Source organism: Oncorhynchus gorbuscha, linkage group LG11 (assembly GCF_021184085.1).
Source record: "Oncorhynchus gorbuscha isolate QuinsamMale2020 ecotype Even-year linkage group LG11, OgorEven_v1.0, whole genome shotgun sequence".
Lineage (NCBI taxonomy): Eukaryota > Metazoa > Chordata > Actinopteri > Salmoniformes > Salmonidae > Oncorhynchus > Oncorhynchus gorbuscha.
In genome coordinates, this window is record NC_060183.1 from 45,556,342 (window position 1) to 45,579,254 (window position 22,913).

Consider the following 22,913-nt stretch of genomic DNA (forward strand, 5'->3'; position numbering starts at 1 on the left):
GGACAGCCTGGAGCAACGATTCTCCGCTAGCGATTGCTCATCTGTCTGGAGAGGGCTTCAAAAGTGCACCAATTACAAACACAAAGCCCTCATATAGCAGGTGACTCCTACTGCTGAAAAAAATGAACCAGTTCTATTGCAGTTTCGAATCACAAAAGACTCTCAACTCTCAGGTTACTACCCCTCCTCCCCCAATCTACTACCAACTCCACCCTCCCCCATTTCTCTCCAGGCTCCTCTCTACTGTGCCATCCCAGACAATGTATAGAGACAGAAACAGACAGAGGAATTTACACAAAGTTTACATACATTATATACAAAAATGATAAGTGAACATAGAGAGCTGTATAAATTCCTCTCTGTTTCTGTCTCTATATGTTGTATACTGCTAGCAGCACCATATCACCAATAAAAATTCTGGGTATGTGTAAATATATTAACCGAATAAATGTGATTCTGATCTGGAATAAGAACATAGTCAAACTGATTTTGAGTGATTTTAATGTTTCCTTCTTTCCAACTTTTATTTTTGTTTGCGTTGTCATTTTGAAAGACGTGGCTCTCTCTGACTTCATTATTGGTTCCTGTATATGTAGTCCATAGTATTTTAGCTCAAAGGTACTTTGAGACAAAACATGTTAGAAACGCGTACACTTCCCATCATCCTCAGCTGCCATAACGCAGACCAGGAAGAACCAAGGATGTGACGCTATTTCTTACATGGTACACAGTGGTTGTATTTTACATGATCATAGCTGGGATTTTGGCTATAATTCTAACCGTATATTCGAAACAAAAACGAAGGTAAGAAACTATTTTAGCGTATGTAGTTAGCTACAAAGACCGTTTGTTCGCGAGTCGAGGTTAGCTAATGCTAGCTATAATTGAGTATTTTTGACAGATCGTTCGCTATTAATATTTCATCGCGGCCCAAAATGCGATAAATAAACAAGACAATTGAAGCGTTGATGTTAATTAGGTTTGACATGTTGGATTTTAGATTTTTGTTAAACAAGTGTGGAAGCATCTTTGTTTGTTTTGTTATTGAATTGTAATGTGAGCTGACATACCAGCTAAGACGTTGGGCACGTTCGACATTGCAGCCGACTTTAAGTCAGTTCGAGACTGACTCTGATCTACACATCACCTTGCATCCTAAATAACTACTCGATATTATTTGTAGGTCAGTCAGTCAGTCACAATTTACCCATCATACATCACGGTTTTGATGCTCTCGAACACGGCCAATGTGTAGAATTAGCTAGTTAGCAAGCAAGGCGGCGCTCTCTGCTCATTTGAGGGATTTTATGTTTCCATGCACGGGCGCTGTTCCAAGCGCTGTTATGGATTACTTTATTAAAACGGATCGGTTTTATTTTCTTCAACATTTTAAGCTAACAAGGGGTAGGCCTATGCCTTTACATTTTTCTAGCGATTAGGGAGTGACTTATTTATAATAAGGGTTCCATGGAGAAAATCGGACCTCTTCAGAAATTTAAATGGATGGCCCTGTCTATATTTTACCTAAACCCTCCCTGAATGCTTGAAAGTGACCTTCCCCTATATATACCCCAAATAATAATTAAAACAAATTGGATAGCAGAAAACATGTCTCCTTAGAAATGCATCATTAGAAACGGTGTCTGTAAGCATTACATGGATTTTGATGGTTCACTGGGCTGCTGGCCAGAAGGTTGTGGGTTCGCAGACCACAGTATGGGTGGAAACATATCCTTTATAGTAAAACATTGCATGAATCTATCATTATATTTGTAGGTCAGAGAAAAAATGTCCTATTGCAGATCAGTGTTGCGGCGTCACTACAGCCTGGGGTTCGATCCCATAGGAGTCCCATAAGGCGGCGCACAATTGGCCCAGCGTCGTCCAGGTTAGGGGAGGGTTTGGCCGTGGAGGACTTTACTTGGTTCACTGAGCTCTAGGGACTACTTGTGGCGGGCCTGGTGCCTGCAGGCTGACTTCGGTCGTCAGTCGAACAATGTTCCCTCCGACACATTGGTGGAGCTGGCTTCCGGGTTAAGCGAGCGGTTATTTAAGAAGCGCGGTTTGGTGGGTCAAGTTTCGGAGGTCGCATTATTCTACCTTCGCCTCTCCCGAGCCCGTTGGGGTTGCAGCGATGAGATAAGATCGTAATCAGGAAAAAGGGGATAAAAATTACAAAAATAAAAATCTGAGACATCATTAGGAATCTGAGCCTGGTACTTTCAAAAGTTGGGTCTACCAACGCAGAAAAATGTAAGCTTTAACTGCAGGCTACTCTTCTGTTGCTTCACGAGGTCACAAGTGTTTCGCTAAAAGCTGGCTGGGTTTAAACATCTTCTATTGTACAGAAATTGAATAGCTTAATCAATTGATAGTGACGGAATTAGATTACTTCCCAAGCAAATTTTATTTGTTGTCTTTTCTGTTATAGAAGGTTGTAGTTCAGCCTCTCAATGTTAAAGAAATGAAAAAAAAGACATCACTTTATGCATCGGAGTCACTTCTTTCCCGGGTATTTTACAGCTTGTTTCTAGCATAAATCATTGCGGACCAAAGCGCTGTTATGGATTACTTTATTAAAACGGATCCATTTTATTTTTTTCAAAATTTAAACTAACAAGGGGTAGGCCTATGCCTTTTGCCATTTTCTTTAATTTAAGGTAGTCCTATGGCATACTTTCTCAATTTGAGTCTTGGTTTTAACTTAACAGCCCTGATATGGAGGTAGGGCATTTAAAGAGTGCATGGTGGGTGGAGGAACTGACCGACACATCTATGGATATAGCAGACGATAGTCTAATATAGTCTGTCAAACAGGTAGGCCTACCTCATAATAGAAAGATATAGGCTCCAACACAAAGACCTCTTGTTGTTAGCAAAGTCTAATTAAAATGAAGACGGTTTAAATGAATTATGCCTACTCAAATTAGCCTGCTGTCCGTTAGTGATTGATTGTGACGCGCGGCTGCTGCTTCACGTTTCAGCACCACAATGTAAGTTACTCAAATCTGGCTTATTGTGAGGTCAATAACTCTGATAAATACATCATGTGCAAAAAAACATTGTTTTTAATAAAATGAATTATAGCAGTAGCAAGCTTTGTAAGTTTAGCTCTGATCCTCCACTTCATGTTAGCGCTCTCCTTCTCAAACTGAACATATGCTATACACCGAGTATACTAAACATGAGGAACAACTTCCTAATATTCAGTTGCCCGCCCTCAGAACATCCTCAATTCCTCGGGGCATGCAGTCTACAAGGTGTAGAAAGCATTCCGTAGTAGAGGTCGACCGATTAATCGGAATGGCCGTTTAATTAGGGGCGATTTCAAGTTTCCATAACAATCGGAAATCGGTATTTTTGGGCGCCGATTTGCCAATTTGTTTTTACATATTTTTTTATTGATTTATTCTTATTTTTAATACCTTTTATTTAACTAGGCAAGTCAGTTAAGAACACATTCTTATTTTCAATGATGGCCTAGGAATGGTGGTTTAACTGCCTTGTTCAGGGGCAGAAAGACAGATTTACACCTTGTCAGCTCGGGGGATCCAATCTTGCAACCGTACAGTTAACTAGTCCGACGCAATAACGACCTGCCTCTCTCTCGTTGCACTCCACAAGGAGACTGCCTGCCATTTACGCAAATGCAGTAAGCCAAGGTAAGTTGCTAGCTAGCATTAAACTTATCTTATAAAAAACAATCAATCATAATCACTAGTTAACTACACATGGTTGATGATATTTCTAGATATTATCTAGCGTGTTCTGCGTTGCATATAATCTGACTGAGCATACAAGTATTTGACTGAGCGGTGGTAGTCAGAAGCAGGCGCGTAAACATTCATTCAAACAGCACTTTCCTGCGTTTTGCCAGCTGCTCCTCCTTGTGCGTCAAGCATTGCGCTGTTTATGACTTCAAGCCTATCAACTCCCGAGATGAGGCTGGTGTAACCGAAGTGAAATGGCTAGCTAGTTAGCGCGCACTAATAGCGTTTCAAACGGCATTATTTAAACAAAATTGAACATGTTTCATTATTTACTTGAGGCTAAATTGATTTTATTGATGTATTATATTAAGTTAAAATAAGTGGTCATTCAGTATTGTTGTAATTGTATATATATAACAGACAGATAGCCTTACAGTCTCTTCCAGAATGTCTTGATAAACTTGGGAATTCATTTTTCCATCTGATAGCAAGCTGTCCAGGCTCTGAGGTAGCAAAGCAGCCCCAAACCATGATGTTCCCTCCACCATATTTTACAGTTGGGATGAGGTTTTGATGTTGGTGTGGTGTGCCTTTTTTTTTCTCCACACATATTGTTGTGTGTTCCTTCCAAACAACTTAGTTTCATCTGTCCACAGAATTTTTGGCAGTAGCGCTGTGGAACATCAGGTGCTCTTTTGCGACAGCAGTGGCTTCTTCCATGGTGTCCTCCCATGAACACAATTCTTGTTTAGTGTTTAACATATTGTAGACTCGTCAAGAGATGTTAGCATATTCCAGAGATTTCTGTAAGTCTTTAGCTGACACTCTAGGATTCTTTTTAACCTCATTGAGCATTCTGCGCTGTGCTCTTACAGTCATCTTTGCAGGACAGTCACTCCTAGGGAGAGTAGAAACAGCACTTAACTTTCTCCATTTATTCCATTTTTCTTACCGTGGACTGATGAACATCAAGGCTTTTAGAGATACTTTTGTTACCCTTTCCAGCCTTATGCAAGTCGACAAATATTAATCTTAGGTCTTCTGAGATCTTTTTTTGTTTGAGGCATGGTTCACATCAGGCAATGCTTCTTGTGAATAGAAAACTCAAGATTTGAGTTTGGAGATGCCTTGCCCTATAAAAACAATCTCATTGATTGGAGTCCAGGTTAGCTGACTCCAATTCGTTTTGGAGAAGTCATTAGCCTAGGGGCTCATATACTTTTTCCAACCTACACTGTGAATGTTTAAATGATGTATTCAATATCCATTGTCCATTGTAGTGACTGAAGATCAGATCAAATTTTATGCAGAAATCCAGGTAATTCCAAAGGGTTCACATACTTTTTCTTGCCACTGTAAACATTATTAAAGTGGCATTATTTAAAGTTATTAGTGATCCATTTATTTAAGTGTCCAGTGATTGGGTCTCAATGTAGGCAGCAGCCTCTCTGAGTTAATGATGGCTGTTTAGCAGTCTGATGGCCTTGAGATAGAAGATGTTTTTCAATCTCTCAGTCCCAGCTTTGATGTACTTGTACTGACCTCGCCTTCTGGATGGTAGCGGGGTGAACAGGCAGTGGCTTGGGTGGTTGTTGTCCTTGATGATCTTTTGGCCTTCCAATGACATCAGGTGCTGTAGATGTCCTGGAGGGCAGGTAGTTTGCCCCCGGTGATGCGTTGTGCAGACCACACCACCCTCTGGAGAGCCTTGCGGTTGAGGGCGGTGCAGTTGTTGTACCAGGCTGTGATACAGCCCGACAGGTTGCTTTCGATTGTGCGTCCTGTCAGGGTTTTGGGTGACAAGCCAAATTTCTTCAGCCTCCTGAGGTTGAAGAGGCGCTGTTGCGCCTTCTTCATCATACTGTCTGTGTGGGTGGACCATTTCAGTTTGTCTGTGATGTGTACGCCGAGGAACTTAACTTTCCACCTTCGTATTCCCACTGTTGTCCCTTCGATGTGGATAGGGGGTGCTCCCTCTGCTGTTTCCTGAAGTCCACGATCATCTCCTTTGTTTTGTTGACGTTGAGTGAGAGTTTGTTTTCCTGACACCACACTCCGAGTGCCCTCACCTCGTTCCTGTAGGCTGTGTCGTTGTTGGTAATCAAGCCCACTACTGTTGTGTTGTCTGCAAACTTGATGATTGAGTTGGAGGCGTGCATGGCCACGCAGTCGTGGGTGAACAGGGACTACAGGAGAGGGCTGAGCACTCACCCATGTGGGGCCCCAGTGTTGAGGGTCAGCGAAGTGGAGATGTTGTTTCCTACCTTCACCACCTGGGGGCGGCCCGTCAAAGTCCAGGACCCAATTGCACAGGGTGGGGTTGAGACCCAGGGCCTCCAGCTTGATGATGAGCTTGGAGGGTACTATGGTGTTGACTACAGCTCAGCATTCAATGTTAGCGAGCCGCAATGGTGGCACTGTATTATCCTCAAAGCGGGCAATGAAAGTGTTTAGTTTGTCTGGAAGCATGACGTCGGTGTCCATGAAACAGGCTCTTTTTGTAGTCCGTGATTTCCTGTATACCCTGCCACATACAGTGCCTTGCGAAAGTATTCGGCCCCCTTGAACTTTGCGACCTTTTGCCACATTTCAGGCTTCAAACATAAAGATATAAAACTGTATTGTTTTATGAAGAATCAACAACAAGTGGGACACAATCATGAAGTGGAACGACATTTATTGGATATTTCAAACTTTTTTTAACAAATCAAAAACTGAAAAATTGGGCGTGCAAAATTATTCAGCCCCCTTAAGTTAATACTTTGTAGCGCCACCTTTTGCTGCGATTACAGCTGTAAGTCACTTGGGGTATGTCTCTATCAGTTTTGCACATCGAGAGACTGACATTTTTTCCCATTCCTCCTTGCAAAACAGCTCGAGCTCAGTGAGGTTGGATGGAGAGCATTTGTGAACAGCAACATCTTTATGTTTGAAGCCTGAAATGTGGCAAAAGGTCGCAAAGTTCAAGGGGGCCGAATACTTTCGCAAGGCACTGTATGTCTCGTGTCTGAGTCGTTGAATTGCGACTCCACCTTGTCTCTGTACCGGCATTTCACTTGTTCGATTGCCTTACGGAGGGAATAACTACACTGTTTATATACTTTCGCAAGGCACTGTATGTCTCGTGTCTGAGTCGTTGAATTGCGACTCCACCTTGTCTCTGTACCGGCATTTCACTTGTTCGATTGCCTTACGGAGGGAATAACTACACTGTTTATATGCAGCTGTATTTCCAGACCTCTTTCCATGGTTAAATGTGGTGGATTGCGCTTTCAGTTTTGCACGAATGCTGTCACCCATCCACGGTTTCTGGTAAGGGCAGGTTTTAATAGTCATGATGGGTACAACATCTTTATAAACTCACTCACAGAGTCAGCGTATAGGTCTATGTTGCTCTCTGAGGATGACCGGAACATATTCCGGTCCGCGTGATCAAAACAATCTTGAAGCGTGGCTTCCGATTGGTCAGACCAGCATTGAATGGTTCTCGCCACTGGTACATCCTGTTTGAGTTTCTGCCTATAAGACGGTACGAGCAAGATGACGTTGTGGTCGGATTTGCCGAAGGAAGGGTGGGGGAGGGCTTTGTATGCATCGCAGAAGTTAGAGTAGCAATGGTCGAGTATTATCCCTGCACGTCGTGCAATTAATATGCTGATAGAATTTAGGTAGCCTTGTTCTCAAATTTGCTTTATTAAAATCCCCAGCTACGATAAATGCAGCCTCCGGATATATAGTTTCCAGTATACATAGTCAATCAATCAAATGTATGTATCAAGCCCGTCTTACATTAGCTGATGTCACAAAGTGCTGTACAGAAACCCAGCCTAAAACCCCAAACGGCAAGCAATGCAGGTGTAGAAGCACGGTGGCCAGGAAAATCTCCCTAGAAAGGCAGGAACCTAGGAAGAAACCTAGAGAGGAACCAGGCAGAAGAGGACTGGGGTGGCCAGTCCTCTTCTGGCTGTTCCAGGTGGAGATTATACCAGAACATGGCCAAGATGTTCATAAATGTCCAGCAGGGTCAAATAATAATCATCACAGTGGTTGTAGAGGGTGCAACAGGTCAACACCTCAGGAGTAAATGTCATTTGGCTTTTCATAGCCAATCATTCAGGGTATCTCTACTGTTCCTGCTGTCTCTAGAGAGTTGAAAACAGAAGGTCTGGGACAGGTAGCAAGGTCTGCAGGCAGAACAGTTGAAACTGGAGCAGCAGCACGGCCAGGTGGACTGGGGACAGCAAGGAGTCATCAGGCCAGGTAGTCCTGAGGCATGGTCCTAGGGCTCAGGTCCTCTGAGAGAGAGAGAGAGAGAGAGGGGGTCAGACTTCACTCAATCATAGGACCTACTGAAGAGGTGAATCTTCAATAAAGACTTAAAGGTTGAGACAGAGTTTGCGTCTCTCACATGGGTAGGCAGACCATTCCATAAAAATGAAGCTCTATAGGAGAAAGCCCTTCCTCCAGCTGTTTGCTTCGAAATTCTAGGGACAGTAAGGAGGCCTGCGTCTTGTTACCGTAGCGTACGTCTAGGTATGTACGGCAAGCCCAAATCGGAAAGACTGGTTGGAGCAAGCACATGTAATGCTTTGTAGGTTAGCAGTAAAACCTTGAATTCAGCCCTTGCCTTAACAGGAAGCCAGTGTAGAGAGGCTAGCACTGGAGTAATACGAGTCCAGTGAAGTTCCTTGAGGGCTGTCTTGGTGTTTGCTTGAGGGGGAATGTACACAGCTATAACTATATATAACCATCATGAGGTTGCTAAAACCCAGCCTATGAATGAAAGTTTACAACGTAGGTGCACACAGGCCGAGAGACAAATTTGAGGCGACAGTGACATTAAATACTGCCTTGCACACTTGCCAGCATCTAGCTGATATAGGGTGTAATCATTAGTCCAACCGTTGCAAACGAGCGTTTCTATTGGACACATTCAGGTATGTTTATCCCCGATTGCTTCCGTTTAATATTTTTTTTGAAAGTGAACTTCGTTCATAGCAACCACATAGTATTCATTTTATGAGCTCTCCTCCTCTCACCTTGTCCCTTCACTTGTGGACTTCAATGCACAACACATCAGCTGTAGGTGACCAGGCAAAAAACCTTTCCAAGCTCTACACACAGCCTACATCATTGTCACCATATTAGCTAAAGTAACGCCATAGTCAGCATAGCTAATAGAACTAACTTGTTAGTAAACCTGCTGCAATCATGCAGTAACATTAGTGTACAATCAGTAAGCAGTTATACCGGCGGGCCCCGGTGGCAATAAATTAGTAATACCAAAAGCTTACCTTGACTTAGAAGAGTTCCAGTGTTGTGTTGGATGGTCATAGCCAGCTAGCTAATATAGCATTGCTCTGTTTGAGCAGGGTGTTTCAGTTGGCTAAACTAGCTACCTGTATTTGATAGCTAAGTGAAACTGAAAGTTTTTTTATTTTATTTTTACAATCTCTATATTTCTCTCTTGCTTCTCCTTCATTGAGGAATAAATACTATTACTAAGAAAGCTATCATCAACAATCCCTCATCACTGGATGTGTCTCGCCTCAGTCAAATCCGTACTTAAAAAGGCTGGATGTTAATTTTTTTCTTAAGATCCCCATTTTATTAGGATCTGACCATGACGACATCCAGAACTACAGGCCTATCTCCAACCAGCCCTTCCTGAGTACGCTCATCAACACCATCTGGCCACTCACAACCTACTGGAGCCCTTCCTGAGTACGCTCATCAACACCATCTGGCCACTCACAACCTACTGGAGCCCTTCCTGAGTACGCTCATCAACACCATCTGGCCACTCACAACCTACTGGAGCCCTTCCTGAGTACGCTCATCAACACCATCTGGCCACTCACAACCTACTGGAGCCCTTCCTGAGTACGCTCATCAACACCATCTGGCCACTCACAACCTACTGGATCCCTTCCATTTGTCTTTAAGAGCTCACCTCCCCCATCTTCCAGGCAAAACTATTTAATGGCCCCCCTCTTGACAACAGAGAGAAGTTTTAGAGTTAATTTCATGCAATTCTACTCATTTTGCCAGATGGTGGAGAAAATGTTTGCTAAGAAAATCAATGGGGGCCCCCCGGTCGGTAATTCCAGCAATTCCATTACTACAAGTTGAATTATCTGGCCGCTAGCCTAACTTACCAATCTAAAACATGTTAGCCCACATGGGCTAGTTTAGTTACTCTCAGTGACTGACAAGAGAGTAACTCTGTACCCAAGAATCTGCCTGTCCTCACTCCTCATTCTACCCTCCTGCCCCACACACACCTTCACTCCTCCAGGTCTATCTCCCTTCAGCAGCCCCACAGCAGACTAAAAACTATGGGTGACACGGCTGTGGAACAGACTTCTAGTCACTGTCAGGGCTGCAGAGTCTCTGGCCTCATTTAAGGCTCAGCTCAAGACTGAGCTGTTCAGAAAAGCTATCAAGGACCTCCGTTAATTCTGTTCTACTGTCCACTGGATCTGACAACACCTGTATATAGCGTTGATTGATGTCTGCTTACTATGTTCTGTGTTTTGGACAAGTTTTATTATTAGAATTTTATTTTGGATGAATTCCTTTAGTGCCTTGGGTGTAAGAAAAGCCAGCGTTTTCTCCAAAGGAATGTTAGCGAGGTGCTGGGCCACCTTGTGGACTGGTAACATATGTTATCATATAAGGCAATTGTTTGCTCTGGATTGCAGGAAATGGTGGTTACAGACCGCCCCCCCCCCCCCCCCGGCTATACGCAGCAGCACCACCTCATTAAAAGAATCCGGGAAGAACCCTGAAAGCACATTTTAAAGGAATTATTATTATATTAGCTAGTGAATATGGCATTTCTCTTTCACAGCCTCTAGTCTATATAACTTCTAGGGATTGATTCTAAAACTTTCTCTCTTTTCAGTGACTGCCGTTGAGAGAGCGGTAAGAGAGGCAGGATGAGTGGGGCTGCGCTGGGCATTGAGATAGTGGTGGTGTTCTTCCTGGCTCTGTTCCTGCTGCATCGCTATGCAGACTTCCGTAAGCAGCAGAGGATGGTGCTGTTTGGCACCTTGCTGGCCTGGTACCTGTGTTTCCTCATCGTCTTCATTCTTCCTCTAGACATCAGCACGGTTAGTACTATTATTGAACACATTCACCACACACTGAAGCCTCATCTTATCCATTCCCTTTGACAAAAAACCTGGATCAAAATGGTGACCATTAACTTTGGTGTCTCTGTTTGCGTACCTCTCTGATGTCTTCCTGTGTGTTTGACCTTTCAGACAATCTACAAGCAGTGTAAGATTGATCATGAGGAACATCCCGCCGTACTCCCTGTGATCCCACTGCTATCCAATCAAACAGCAGGAAACTCGACTATGGCCACTGCCACTAAAAGGTTAGAGTGCCTAAGGGTATCATCAAATGTTCATGTGTAATAGGATTTGGTTCAGCATTCAGGGTAATGACATGATAGGTCAAAGGTAAGGATTTGGTTGAACAAAATGCCAGCATACCCTGGTTACCAAAGACCAGGGACGAGGGGCCCAGCCAGAAAGCAGTAACCACTGCTGTAATTTCAAACATGACACTGTATTTCAGCTGTCTTCTCAAACCAGAGAGGTTTTGCAGAGGCTCGTCTAAATCAGATTTACAAGAAAGGTTTTGTATATCTGTTGTCACACACACTTATTTGCAACAGCTAGATGTAATCTAATTTCACTTATAAAAGTCCAGCCTCTTCCTACCATGAAATGTTGAGTACATCGGGTCCTTTTTAGTTTTGCTCATCGTTATGTAATGTGTTTTTTTCCCAGTCTGACATGTTACCCTAATAGTTTATACAAGGCAAACATTGGAGTTCCATGGTTTAAATATGAAGATCAATGTTCGTGTACTTTGCTCCAGTTTCAATGTTTTGATTCATCTTAAATAGGTCACCAGCACACGAGCACAGTATACACTGAGTGTACAAAACATTAACTTGGTGTATAACTAACTCTGTGTATAATCAGTATAGCGTAAGCTTTATTTCCCCACGTTTGCTTACATATTAACACGTTGTGTTTTCCTTGACAGTGTTCTAAAGGTGTGCAACAAGCCATGGAGCTACATTCCAGATGGAATCATGCCTGTGTTCTGGAGAGTTGTTTACTGGACCTCTCAGTGTCTCACCTGGTGAGGTTTAGAGCAGAATTTGCATGGTGTTGTATGTACTTGTACTGGAAACACTCGACTGACAAGGACTTGGGACAGGAATTGTCTGCCCGAGTTAATTTAGTTTGACTGACAGTCTTTCTCCACTAAGCCAATCACCCACATCTGTCCCTATAGAGATGTTCTCTTAATTCACATATTCTAGTACACCTGCCTTACTCCAGATGTTTATGTTCTTGCAGGCTGCTGCTGCCCTTCATGCAGTCTTATGCACGCTCAGGGGGCTTTTCCATCACTGGGAAAATAAAGACTGCACTGATAGAGAATGCCATTTATTACGGAACGTACCTGCTCATCTTCGGCTCACTGCTTATCTACGTGGCCGTTCATCCTCAGTGGCACCTCTCCTGGTGAGTGCACAGCAACATGGACACATTTGTGGTTTGGAAAGTGTGCTGTTGACTACACACAAAATAAAGTTTAATATTCCGTAATTCACCTCATTTGTATTCTACACAACTCTGTGCAAACATGGAAGGGTAATTAGGAGGAACCATGTTTGTCTTCGTCTCGCGTAAATCTGGTTTGGTCTGTCTCCCTGCTTCTCTCAGGTATGAGCTGCAGACAATAGGCATCACTGCAGCCAACACCTGGGGTCTGTTCCTGCTGGTGCTGTTGCTGGGTTACGGCCTGGTGGAGATTCCGCGCTCCTATTGGAACGCCTCGCGGCGGGGACACCTGCTCATCAAGACCTACTTCAAGGCAGCCAAGCTGATGACGGAGAAGGCTGATGCACAGGAGAACCTAGAGGATGTCATGGAGGTAGGGAATACTTCCTGCTCTCACTATGAAATGGAAAGTTTAGTGTGCTCTGTTTCTTAGAAACTGAGTTAAATCGTGTTGAACACTAGAAAAGCCTGGCCTTGTTTGACCCCCCCCTTCTTTTGAACGTCAACATTCTAACAGTCTAATAAATACATCTTATATACAGTATGCTATCGCAAAAAATATCATTTGGTTGTGTTTATAACATTAGAATACGAAAGAATTTCAAAGAACACTAGCATTTTCAACTGTAGACCATACAAAGGAAAAAACAAACGCCACAATTTGTGTTAAAAAACATTTAAATAAACATCACCACAAATATCATTCATTCATTACAAGCTGGTCTTAAGGAACATTTTGAATTTTGAATAAAAGCATTGAAAAAGAACAGAATAGCATTTTGAATTTAAATATATTACTGTGAGTATTGCGAGTTCACGTGGGGAGCGCATGGAATCTTGGTAATTCTCCCAAAAAGTAATATATATTTTTTTATAGAGCTCAAGGGCAATGATAGGTAATTTGGAAACTACAGAATGCTCTTTCTGATACTATATAGACATAATTTGAAAAAGTCACTTTTTGGCGCTCTGTTTACCTGCCTCTGTGTCAATTCCAAGCCCCGCTGTGCATCAATCAATCAAATGTATTTATAAAGCCCTTTTTACATCAGCCGATGACACAAAGTGCTGTACAGAAACCCATCTTAAAAACCCAAACGGCAAGCAAAGAAGAAGGAGAAGCACGGTGGCTAGGAAAAACTCCCTAGAAAGGCTGGAACCGAGGAAGAAACCTAGAGAGGAACCAGGCTATGAGGGGTGGCCAGTCCTCTTCTGGCTGTGCCGGGTGGAGATTATAACAGAACATGGCCAAGATGTTCAAACGTTCATAGATGACCAGCATGGTCAAATAATAATTATCACAGTGGTTGTAGAGGGTGCAACAGGTCAGCACCTCAGGAGTAAATGTCAGTTGGCTTTTCATAGCCAATCATTCAGAGTTAGAGACAGCAGGTGCGGTAGAGAGAGAGTCGTAAAACAGCAGGTCCGGGACAAGGTAGCACATCCGGTGAACAGGTCAGGGTTCCATATCCGCAGGCAGAACAGTTGAAGTATATTGCATCAGATTCTTCATATACAATTTATAATATTCTCACCCATCAGACTATTGTCAATTTAATCTCGTTTTTAGGCTAACTGTCTTATTCTATGTGTGAATTTATTTGTTAGGTGTAGTTTCGATGGGCCATCAGCTACGCAGGCTGACTGCCAGTGAATGACTCGCGGTGTCCTCTTGAAACTGCTTATCTCATTTATGTTTGATTTTATAGACTTATTTAGGAAAGTCAAGGACATGTGGGGACATGGCATGACTTAAAAAATGGCAGAGTAATTAAAAAAAGTAAATTTTGTTTTGAGTCAACATGACGCTCTCGGCTTCCCTAGAGTTAATTGATGTCCGTTTTTTTGTGTTTTTTTGTGGATCTGTTTTAGGAAGTGCGAAAGGTCCAAGAATCCATCAAGTACAACCACCCACTGAGGAAGTACATCGATACTGTTCTTAGAAAGGTAAGATTAAAGGAGCTTCATGAGGAAAGAAACAATTGGCACATTCTTCGTGAAGAATAGATGGAGCCCCAACACAATCTCCGCTCCGTGTGCTTAACGTGAGGATTAAACAAGTGAGGAATGTGACGTGGCCTGAGAAAGACGGGCGCCTGTTGTTAATCCTAACACACGAGTTGTCTCCCTTAGTGCCCTGTGGACTACCAGGAGAAGATGGGCAGAAACATGGATGACTATGAGGACTTTGATGACAAACAGAACACCTATCCCAGTGAGAAGAGCCTGGTGAAGCTTCACAAACAAGTAAAATGAAGAAGTATATTAGAAGGCTATTTTCACTTAAGTATTTCATTGTGTTTACTTTATTGTACTGATATATCCAGTAGCTATATTATATTCAATTGTGGTTAAATCAGACTGATGTGGTTATTTTTGTGAATGGTCAGGTAATTTACGCAGTGCAGAGACACAACCGGACCCGTGTCCAGTGGCGGATCCTCCTGCAGCAGGCTATGCACCTGGAGGACGTGGCCAAGAATGAGACCAGCTCAGCCCACCAGTTTGTCCGCAGCTTCCCCTCCACAGAACCAACTAGCTGGCTCAGCCGATACTTTTACACTCCTACCGTAGGTGGGTCACATCAAATTGCATTGGTCACGTACACTTGTTTAGCAGATGTTATTGCGGGTGTAGCGAAGTGCTTGTGTTTCTCGCTCTAACAGTGCATTAATATCTAACAAGTAATATCCAACAATTTCACAACACACTCAAATTTAAAGTAAAGGAATGGATCCAAGAATATACAAATATTTGGACGAGCAATGTCGGAGCAGCACAGACCGAGATACAGCAGAACAGGAACAGGAAAGAACACGGCATACACATATGAGATGAGCAATGCAAAATATGTAAACATCATCAGTGACCAGTGTTCCACTATTAAAGCGGCCAGCGATTTTAAAGTCTATGTATATAGGGCAGCAGCCTTCAATGTGCCAGCGATGGCCATTCAACAGTCTGCTGGCCCCTGTCCCTCAGTCTCTCGGGTTCTAGCTTCAATGCACCTTTACTGCCCCCTCCACCCCCGGGGTAAACAGGTAGTGGCCCGGGTGGCTGCCATCCCCGACGATCCCCTTGGCCCTCCTGTGACATCGGTGCTGCAGGTGTCCTGGAGAGCAGACAGCCCGCCCCCGGTGATGCGCTGGGCAGACAACACCCACCCTCTGGAGAGCCCCGCAGCCGCGCTGCATCAGGCGGCGACACAGCCCGACAGGGCGCACTCAACTGTGCATCTGCAAAAGTTTGTAAGGGTTTTAGGCGCCAAGCAAAATCTCCTCAGCCTCCTGAGGTTAAAGAGGCTCTGCTGCACCCCCTTAACCACACTGACCGCCTCAGTGTCAGTGATGTTTATGCCGAGGAACTTGAAGCCCTCCGCATTCTCCACTGCGGTCCCACCACTGCCGTGTCGGCCGCAAACTTGATGACCAAGCTGGAGGCGATGAACAGCATTCTTACATAGGTATTCCTCTTGTCCAGATGGGATAGGGCAGCGCAGTACGATGGCGATTGCATCGTCTGTGGATCTATTGGGGTGGTAAGCAAATTGAAGTGGGTCTAGGGTGGCAGGTAGGTGATATGATCTTTTACTAGTCTCTCAAAGCACTTCATGATGACAGAAGTGAGTGCTACGGGGCCATTTAGTTCAGTTACCTTTTGCTTTCTTGGGTACAGGAGCAGTGGTGGACATCTTGAAGCATGTGGGGACAGCAGACTGGGATAGGGAGAGATTGAATATGTCCATACCCTCTGGATCAACTTTACAACTGACTGACTGTTCACTCACCTACAGTATGCTCTTCGCAGTGTTGGGTGCAGGGCTCCCTAATGGGTCTTACCCTGTCTAGTCTTCCATTCCGCTTCTCATTTGGGATGTTTCTGAACGTCTTAAGATCCTTGTGTGTTTGTTCTTCTCCAGAGTGGTACTGGGAGTGCCTGCTGAAACATTGGTTCTACCGGCTGCTGGCTGTGGTGTTGTCTCTGTTTTCTGTGGCCGTGGTGTGGTCTGAGTGCACCTTCTTCAGCACCCGACCCGTCCTCTCTCTCTTCGCTGTCTTCATCCAGCTCGCTGAGAGAGACTACAACTACTTGTACATTGAGGTGAGACGCCAACGGAAAGCAGTTACACCAATTAGTACAGTAGTACACCAGTAGCTGATAGTATCAACATCCTGTTGTGTATTCATAATTCAGTTGGAGCTTGTCGGTCTTCTCACATGGTTATTGTTTTGTCCACTAGATGGCGTGCTTCATCACCATCTTCTTCCTGTGCACCTGTGTTTACTCCACTGTGTTCCGGATCAGAGTGTTCAACTACTACTACCTGGCCTCCCACCACCAGACTGACGCCTACAGCCTGCAGTTCAGTGGCATGTAAGTGACTGGGCGGTAGAGAGCAGTGAGAGGAGGAATTTGGGTCTGATTGGATGGCTAAGTATCAAAGAGAGAGAACCTCTCTGGAAATCATAGACAGTATAAGGTAGAAATGGAGGAAATTGACATTCAGAAAGTGGTGTGTGTTTTTCTGGTTTTGGTGCATTTGTGCACAGAGCTATACTGTATGTGGACAGCTACACTGAAAATGACCATACTATCCCTTACTTTTCCCCTGGTATATGTGTATGTAACATGATTTCATGTTAAATGTCTAATGTCTTCTTGTTGCTCTTTAGGCTGTTCTGCCGTCTGACCCCTCCTCTGTGTCTGAACTTCCTGGGTCTGATCCACATGGACTCTGCGATCTCCCACCAACAGAAGGAGCAGACGGCCTACACCTCTGTAAGACACGAGCACGTCCTTCTGACAGTGATTGAACATATTCCTTGATGTGTTCTCTTCCTCATGTTGATGATATGTCACTCCTTTGCAGATCATGGGTTCTATGAGGGTCCTATCGTTCATAGCTAATGGCTTCTACATCTATTACCCCATGCTCATATTGCTGCTCTGCATCGCTACCTACTTCAGGTTAGTCCAGTCTGCTGTTTAGATTTTGGAATTCAATTGCATTTGTAGATCAATAATATTAGGATACATGATGATATCAACTTACTGTTCTACAAGGAGTACTCCTCCAATGACCCAGAAGGACTATCAGCGCACATGCATACTGTGCAAGAACAAGTATTGATTTATGATAGACCCTCATAGTTTCTGTATGAACCCTTTAGCCTGGGCACCCGCTGTCTGAACCTCCTGGGCTTTCAGCAGTTTGTGGGAGACAATGAAATGACCTCTGACCTGATTGATGAGGGCAAGGAGCTCATTCGGCGAGGTTTGGCACCACTTGAATTGAAACCTTTTGACAGGGAGGGGTGGGGGGGGGGCTTTGGTTTTCTGTGTATGTGTGGTTGTCGACAAGAACAACGGTACTTTCTCTGTTTCTGACAGAGAAAAGAAAGCTCCAAAGGATTGAGGATGGAGAGAACCGACGAAGGGCGAGTGCCTAGTTTTAATTTCCCATGGCCCTTTATTGTGTGCGTTGGTAGTTATTGTTTTGCAAAGAAACAGATCCAGATGGTAACGTCAGGCCTGTGTTCTAGGAGTGGAAAGAGCGCTATGGTAACACCCGGGAAGACACCGCCAGGAATAGGATTAGAAATGAAGCAGCAGAAATGACAGAGACCAACTACTCCGATACTGTCCCTAACACTAGACGTGAGTGAATGGTCGCCGAGCCTGCTTGCATTACGTTGTGCTTGTTTTTCTACAGTTTGGCTAGGTTTTACACGTTGCTTTGTTAAACAATCAATCACTGGTTCGTTTCCTATTGTAGAGTCATGGCTTATGAGGATATCAACACCACATCTTCTTTATAAATCCCTTCTAACATGTATCTGAATTGAACTGCGGGAGGCAGTGAAATGGTATTGACTGTTTTCGTTCCTCCAACAGAGGCCAAGTACTCTCGGACTGGCAGAGGAACAGAGAGAGACTCTATAGAACTTCTCCAGGATGCAGAGCCTTTGGACTTCAATGCAGAGACCCTTTCAGACGACCCTCTTGAATCAGGGTCCACCAGGTAATATGTCCCCCAGTGCCCACTCTTATATAATTAAGTGTGTTAGTATAATTTTATGCTCTGCTGTGGTAAGCAGACCTGTAAGCAAATAACACAGGTGTGCGTGTGTGCGTGTGCGTGTGTGTGTGTGTGTGTGTGTGTGTGTGTGTGTGTGTGTGTGTGTGTGTGTGTGTGTGTGTGTGTGTGTGTGTGTGTGTGTGTGTGTGTGTGTGTGTGTGTGTGTTGTTAAACATATACAATATGCTCACTGTGCCTCTCCATGTTGCAGACATGTACCAGGCAGGTACCTGTCCATGTCCTCGTCACGGAGCAGAATCTTTGATGACGTTTGAGAGAAGTAGAGAGGGGAAGTCGACGGAACAGGAAAGCTAGAACCACACGTTCATTTTCATCCTCCACTTTTCAGGGAAGACCATACGAAGGAGAGACGCTCTCTCAACCTCTGTGAATGTAGCAAGCACATGACCTCTATCTCACACTACACTGTTGGCCTGATGTATCTGCTACCCTTCGTTTCCAATAGCTTGTCGCCTGTCAGAACACTCCAGTGGCTGTTAATATACACTTCCCCATTAGGCCGATAGATGTCCTCCCAGTGCCAGCCAGTGTGCATCATGTCATGAATGCATGAACCTGTACCCTATTTGGGCTTATCATTGTTAATCCGTTTTGTTATTTCATTTGTTACTTATGTGCATGAATTTCTATTAAAGGTTCTCTGTTCATTTGATACCCACTGGGATGTGTCTTCCATCAGAAATCTGGTTGACGGGTTGAGTGAATTGTTTTTTTTTGAGAAGATAAGTAACTAACACTAATGAAGGATATTGTGGAGGGGGAGACTTATACACTACCGTTCAAACGTTTGGGGTCACTTAGAAATGGCCTTGTTTTTGAAAGAAAAGCACTTTTTCTTTGTCCATTAAAATAACATCAAATTGATCAGAAATGGAGTGTAGACATTGTTAATGACTATTGTAGTTGGAAACGACATTTTTATTGGAATATCTCATAGGCGTACAAGAGGCCCATTATCAGCAGCCATCACTCCTGTGTTCCAATGGCACGTTGTGTTAGCTAATCCAAGTTTATCATTTTAAAATGGCTAATTGAACATTAGAAAACCCTTTTGCAATTATGTTAGCACGTGGAATAGCCTTCATTTCTCAGAACAAGAATAGAACGAGCTTTGTTTCTGGCCATTTTGAGCCTGTAATTGAACTCACAAATGCTGCTGCTCCAGATACTCAACTTGTCTAAAGAAGGCCAGTTGTATTGCTTCTTTAATCAGGACAACAGTTGTTCAGCTGTGCTAACATAATTGCAAAAGGGTTTTCTAATGTTCAATTAGCCATTTTAAAATGATAAACTTGGATTAGCTGACACAACGTGCTATTGGAACACATGAGTGATGGCTGCTGATAATGGGCCTCTGTACGCCTATGTAGATATTCCATTAAAAAAATCTGCCGTTTCCAGCTACATTAGTCATTTACAACATTGACAATGTCTACACTGTATTTCTGATCAATTTGATGTTATTTTAATGGCCAAAAAATGTCCTTGTTTTTTAAAGAAAAGCACATTTCTAAGTAACCCCAAACCTTTGAATGGTAGTGTGTATGTATGTATGTATGTGTATATATATATATATATATATATATATATATATACACACACACACATCTTTTTTTAATGCGTTTATATTTATCTCCTAAAAGTTCCTAACTACCTACTTATTTAACTGTGCCAGAAAAATAGAAATAGTGGAACAAATGATCAATGTTTCAATGAATTAGTCTTGTGTTGTCACTTGTCAGTCTTGTAGAATTCTATGATTTATGGTTCTGGTTTATGGAAGGATGGACAGTTGCTTGGGACTGTTTCTGAAGCTGCTACCATAGAAACCAAGTGTACAGTAGACAGTCCTCTATTTCTTGTATAATCTATGTGATCCAGCCCATACTGAGCTAACACGCATGGTGTTTATACTGCCCACAGAGCTGAATACTAACTTGAGATGTGTGTTAACTCGCATTATTTGTGCAAGGGAATTGATGTCAGATTAGTGCAAATCGGAACTCAAGTTGGAATTCGGCCCATAAAGCTAGAGATGTTGTTGCAATTGGAGGTCAACTGATACAGCTGTTATGTATTGTTATGTATACTCTCTTTTCTATTCCTGATGTCAGAATGACCTTAAACTTTTTGTGTTTGAGAATTTGTTTGTTTAAATTCTGTTGAAAGGCCTGTTTAAAAAAAAAAATTGGCATTATTGTGTCATTAACCATTGACCGCTGGACATTTAGTAAACTATTTAGAATTGTAGGTGTTAAAGAATCTACTGAAGTCTTTTTGGGGTATCATTGTGCCATTTATTGTTTTTATTTGTGTTTATTCGGCTGCATTACGAAAATGGCAAATGCACATTTTCCCAATTATGATTCCATTTTGGTTTTAATTACTTGGCTCAATCAACAAAAACAAGTGACCTTGAAATGTCTTACTTTTTAAATATTTATCCTTACATTGATCAAGAGGTCTTGCTGGCAGGTACAGCAAAGCAACAGGCCATTTACATCTCTGAAATACTGTACATTCCCAAACATCTTTCAAGGCAGGTTCCCAAAAGAAGGACTGCACAATGTGTCAACATGGAATAACTACTGTACGAGCTCTAGTTGGATTGAGTAATTCAGATGTAACACACACACACACACACCATAGCATGCAGGTTAAATGCATGATATTCATATTTGAAGGAGATAGACAGACAATTATCCTAAAATCATGTTAATTATAATTGAATGTAATCTGCTGTAAATAATATTTTAGATTTAACCAGAAAAGTCTCTCTCCGTGTCTTTGTTAATGATGCACTGTTGTATATTTTGTTTGCTTTTTTGTTTTGTTTTATATTGTTCTTTTAATATAGCAGACAGAAAAGGTCAACACATGTACAACATGCTATTTATTGTAAATGAATTGAACTACATCTGTTTAGACTCCCATTTACCTTAATCTCCTTAATCTCTGTAAAAAGTAAGAAATTAATGAAAGTTCCTAATGAATTATACTGTAGTGTTAGTGAGATGGGTAACCTCACACTGATTTTGGTGAAGATGTTTTTGCTTTGTATCTTGAAATATATTATGTACAGGTATATTTCATTTTCTTTGCACATGTACTCTGATGCTGGAATGTTATAATTTATTAAACCCAGGTGTTGGACCTCTGTGGGTTTTTTTTAATGTAGTATTTAGACTAAAGTGTTGTGGAATGAAATAAAACCTCTTAATTATGTATTCCTATCATATCGTATTTGTTTTGGAGAGGACTGGCAATTTACAGACAGGACAAGTGGCACCTATGGTTCACTTGAGTAACCTTTCTTTTCAATAATAAAAAGGTCATTATGATCTTCGTAAGCAGTGGTGGAAAAAGTACTCAATTGTCATACTTGAGTAAAATTATAGATACTTTAATAGAAAATTACTCAAGTAAAAGTGAAACTCGCCCATAAAATTCTACTTGAGTAAAAGTTGTGTTTTTGAGTCTGCCAGATTAGAAGCAGTAGGGATGACAATGTGTAATATTGAGGATTAATGTACTGTAGGCTACTTAATGTGATGTGGTTGTTCCACCTTGCTATCTTAATGTGAATGTACTAACTGTAAGTCTCTGGATAAGAGCGTCTGCTAAATGACTAAAATGTAAATGTAAAATATTGATAGGTGCGTGAATTTGACCATATTGCTCTCCTGGCTAAGCATTTGAAATGTAACTAAACTCAGCAAAAAAATAAACATCCTCTCACTGTCAACTGTTTATTTTCAGTAAACGTGTGTAAATTTTTGTATGAACATAAGATTCAACAACTGAGACATAAACTGAACAAGTTCCACAGACGTGACTAACAGAAATAGAACAATGTGTCCCTGAACAAAGGGGGGGGTCAAAATCTAAAAGTAACATTCAGTATCTGGTGTGGCCACCAGCTGCATTAAGTACTGCAGTGCATCTCCTCATGGACTGCACCAGATTTTGCAGTTCTTACTGTGAGATGTTACCCCACTCTTCCACCAAGACACCTGCAAGTTCCCGGACATTTCTGGGGGAATGGCCCTAGCCCTCACCCTCTGATCCAATCGGTCCCAGACGTGCTCAATGGGATTGAGATCCGGGCTCTTCGCTGGCCATGGCAGAACACTGCCGTTCCTGTCTTGCAGGAAATCACACACAGAATGAGCAGTATGGCTGGTGGCATTGTCATGCTGGAGGCTCATGTCAGGATGAGCCTGCAGGAAGGGTACCACATGAGGAAGGAGGATGTCTTCCCTGTAACACACAGCGTTGAGATTGCCTGCAATGACGACAAGCTCAGTCCGATGATGCTGTTACACACCGCCCCAGTCCATGACGGACCCTGCACCTCCAAATCGATCCCACTCCAGAGTACAGGCCTCAGTGTAAAGCTCATTCCTTTGACGATAAACGCAAATCCGACCATCACCCCTGGTGAGACAAAACCGCGACTCATCAGTGAAGAGCCCTTTTTGCCAGTCCTGTCTGGTCCAGCGACGGTGGGTT

General features: G+C 42.8%; 1 protein-coding gene across 2 annotated transcripts; it reads left to right on the plus strand.

Moving 5' to 3' along the window:
• The first annotated feature begins 645 nt into the window (after window positions 1–645).
• On the plus strand, window positions 646–19,053 carry LOC124048747 (G-protein coupled receptor-associated protein LMBRD2B-like). Of its 2 annotated transcripts, none has more exons than XM_046369798.1 (18): window positions 646–804; window positions 10,618–10,825; window positions 10,979–11,094; window positions 11,775–11,873; window positions 12,095–12,262; window positions 12,464–12,674; window positions 14,174–14,248; window positions 14,435–14,548; window positions 14,692–14,875; window positions 16,221–16,402; window positions 16,542–16,675; window positions 16,975–17,080; window positions 17,172–17,269; window positions 17,473–17,576; window positions 17,693–17,739; window positions 17,845–17,959; window positions 18,197–18,323; window positions 18,592–19,053. In XM_046369798.1, exons 2-18 carry the CDS (start codon window positions 10,652–10,654, stop codon window positions 18,653–18,655), a joined length of 2,118 nt encoding a protein of 705 aa, XP_046225754.1. In that variant the 5' UTR covers window positions 646–804; window positions 10,618–10,651; the 3' UTR covers window positions 18,656–19,053. The 2 variants fall into 2 exon arrangements, with proteins under 2 accessions (XP_046225754.1, XP_046225755.1); XM_046369799.1 differs by lacking the exon at window positions 646–804 and adding an exon at window positions 1,382–1,404.
• Window positions 19,054–22,913: the final 3,860 nt, after the last annotated feature.

What these genes read in the sequence shown, in the direction of transcription:
- LOC124048747 (XM_046369798.1), top strand. Translation starts at nt 10,652, where the DNA reads ATGAGTGGGGCTGCGCTGGGCATTGAGATAGTGGTGGTGTTCTTCCTG. An exon ending in TTCCTCTAGACATCAGCACG is followed by an intron (nt 10,826 to 10,978) that starts GTTAGTACTATT and finishes TTGACCTTTCAG; the next exon opens with ACAATCTACAAGCAGTGTAA. An exon ending in ATGGCCACTGCCACTAAAAG is followed by an intron (nt 11,095 to 11,774) that starts GTTAGAGTGCCT and finishes TTTCCTTGACAG; the next exon opens with TGTTCTAAAGGTGTGCAACA.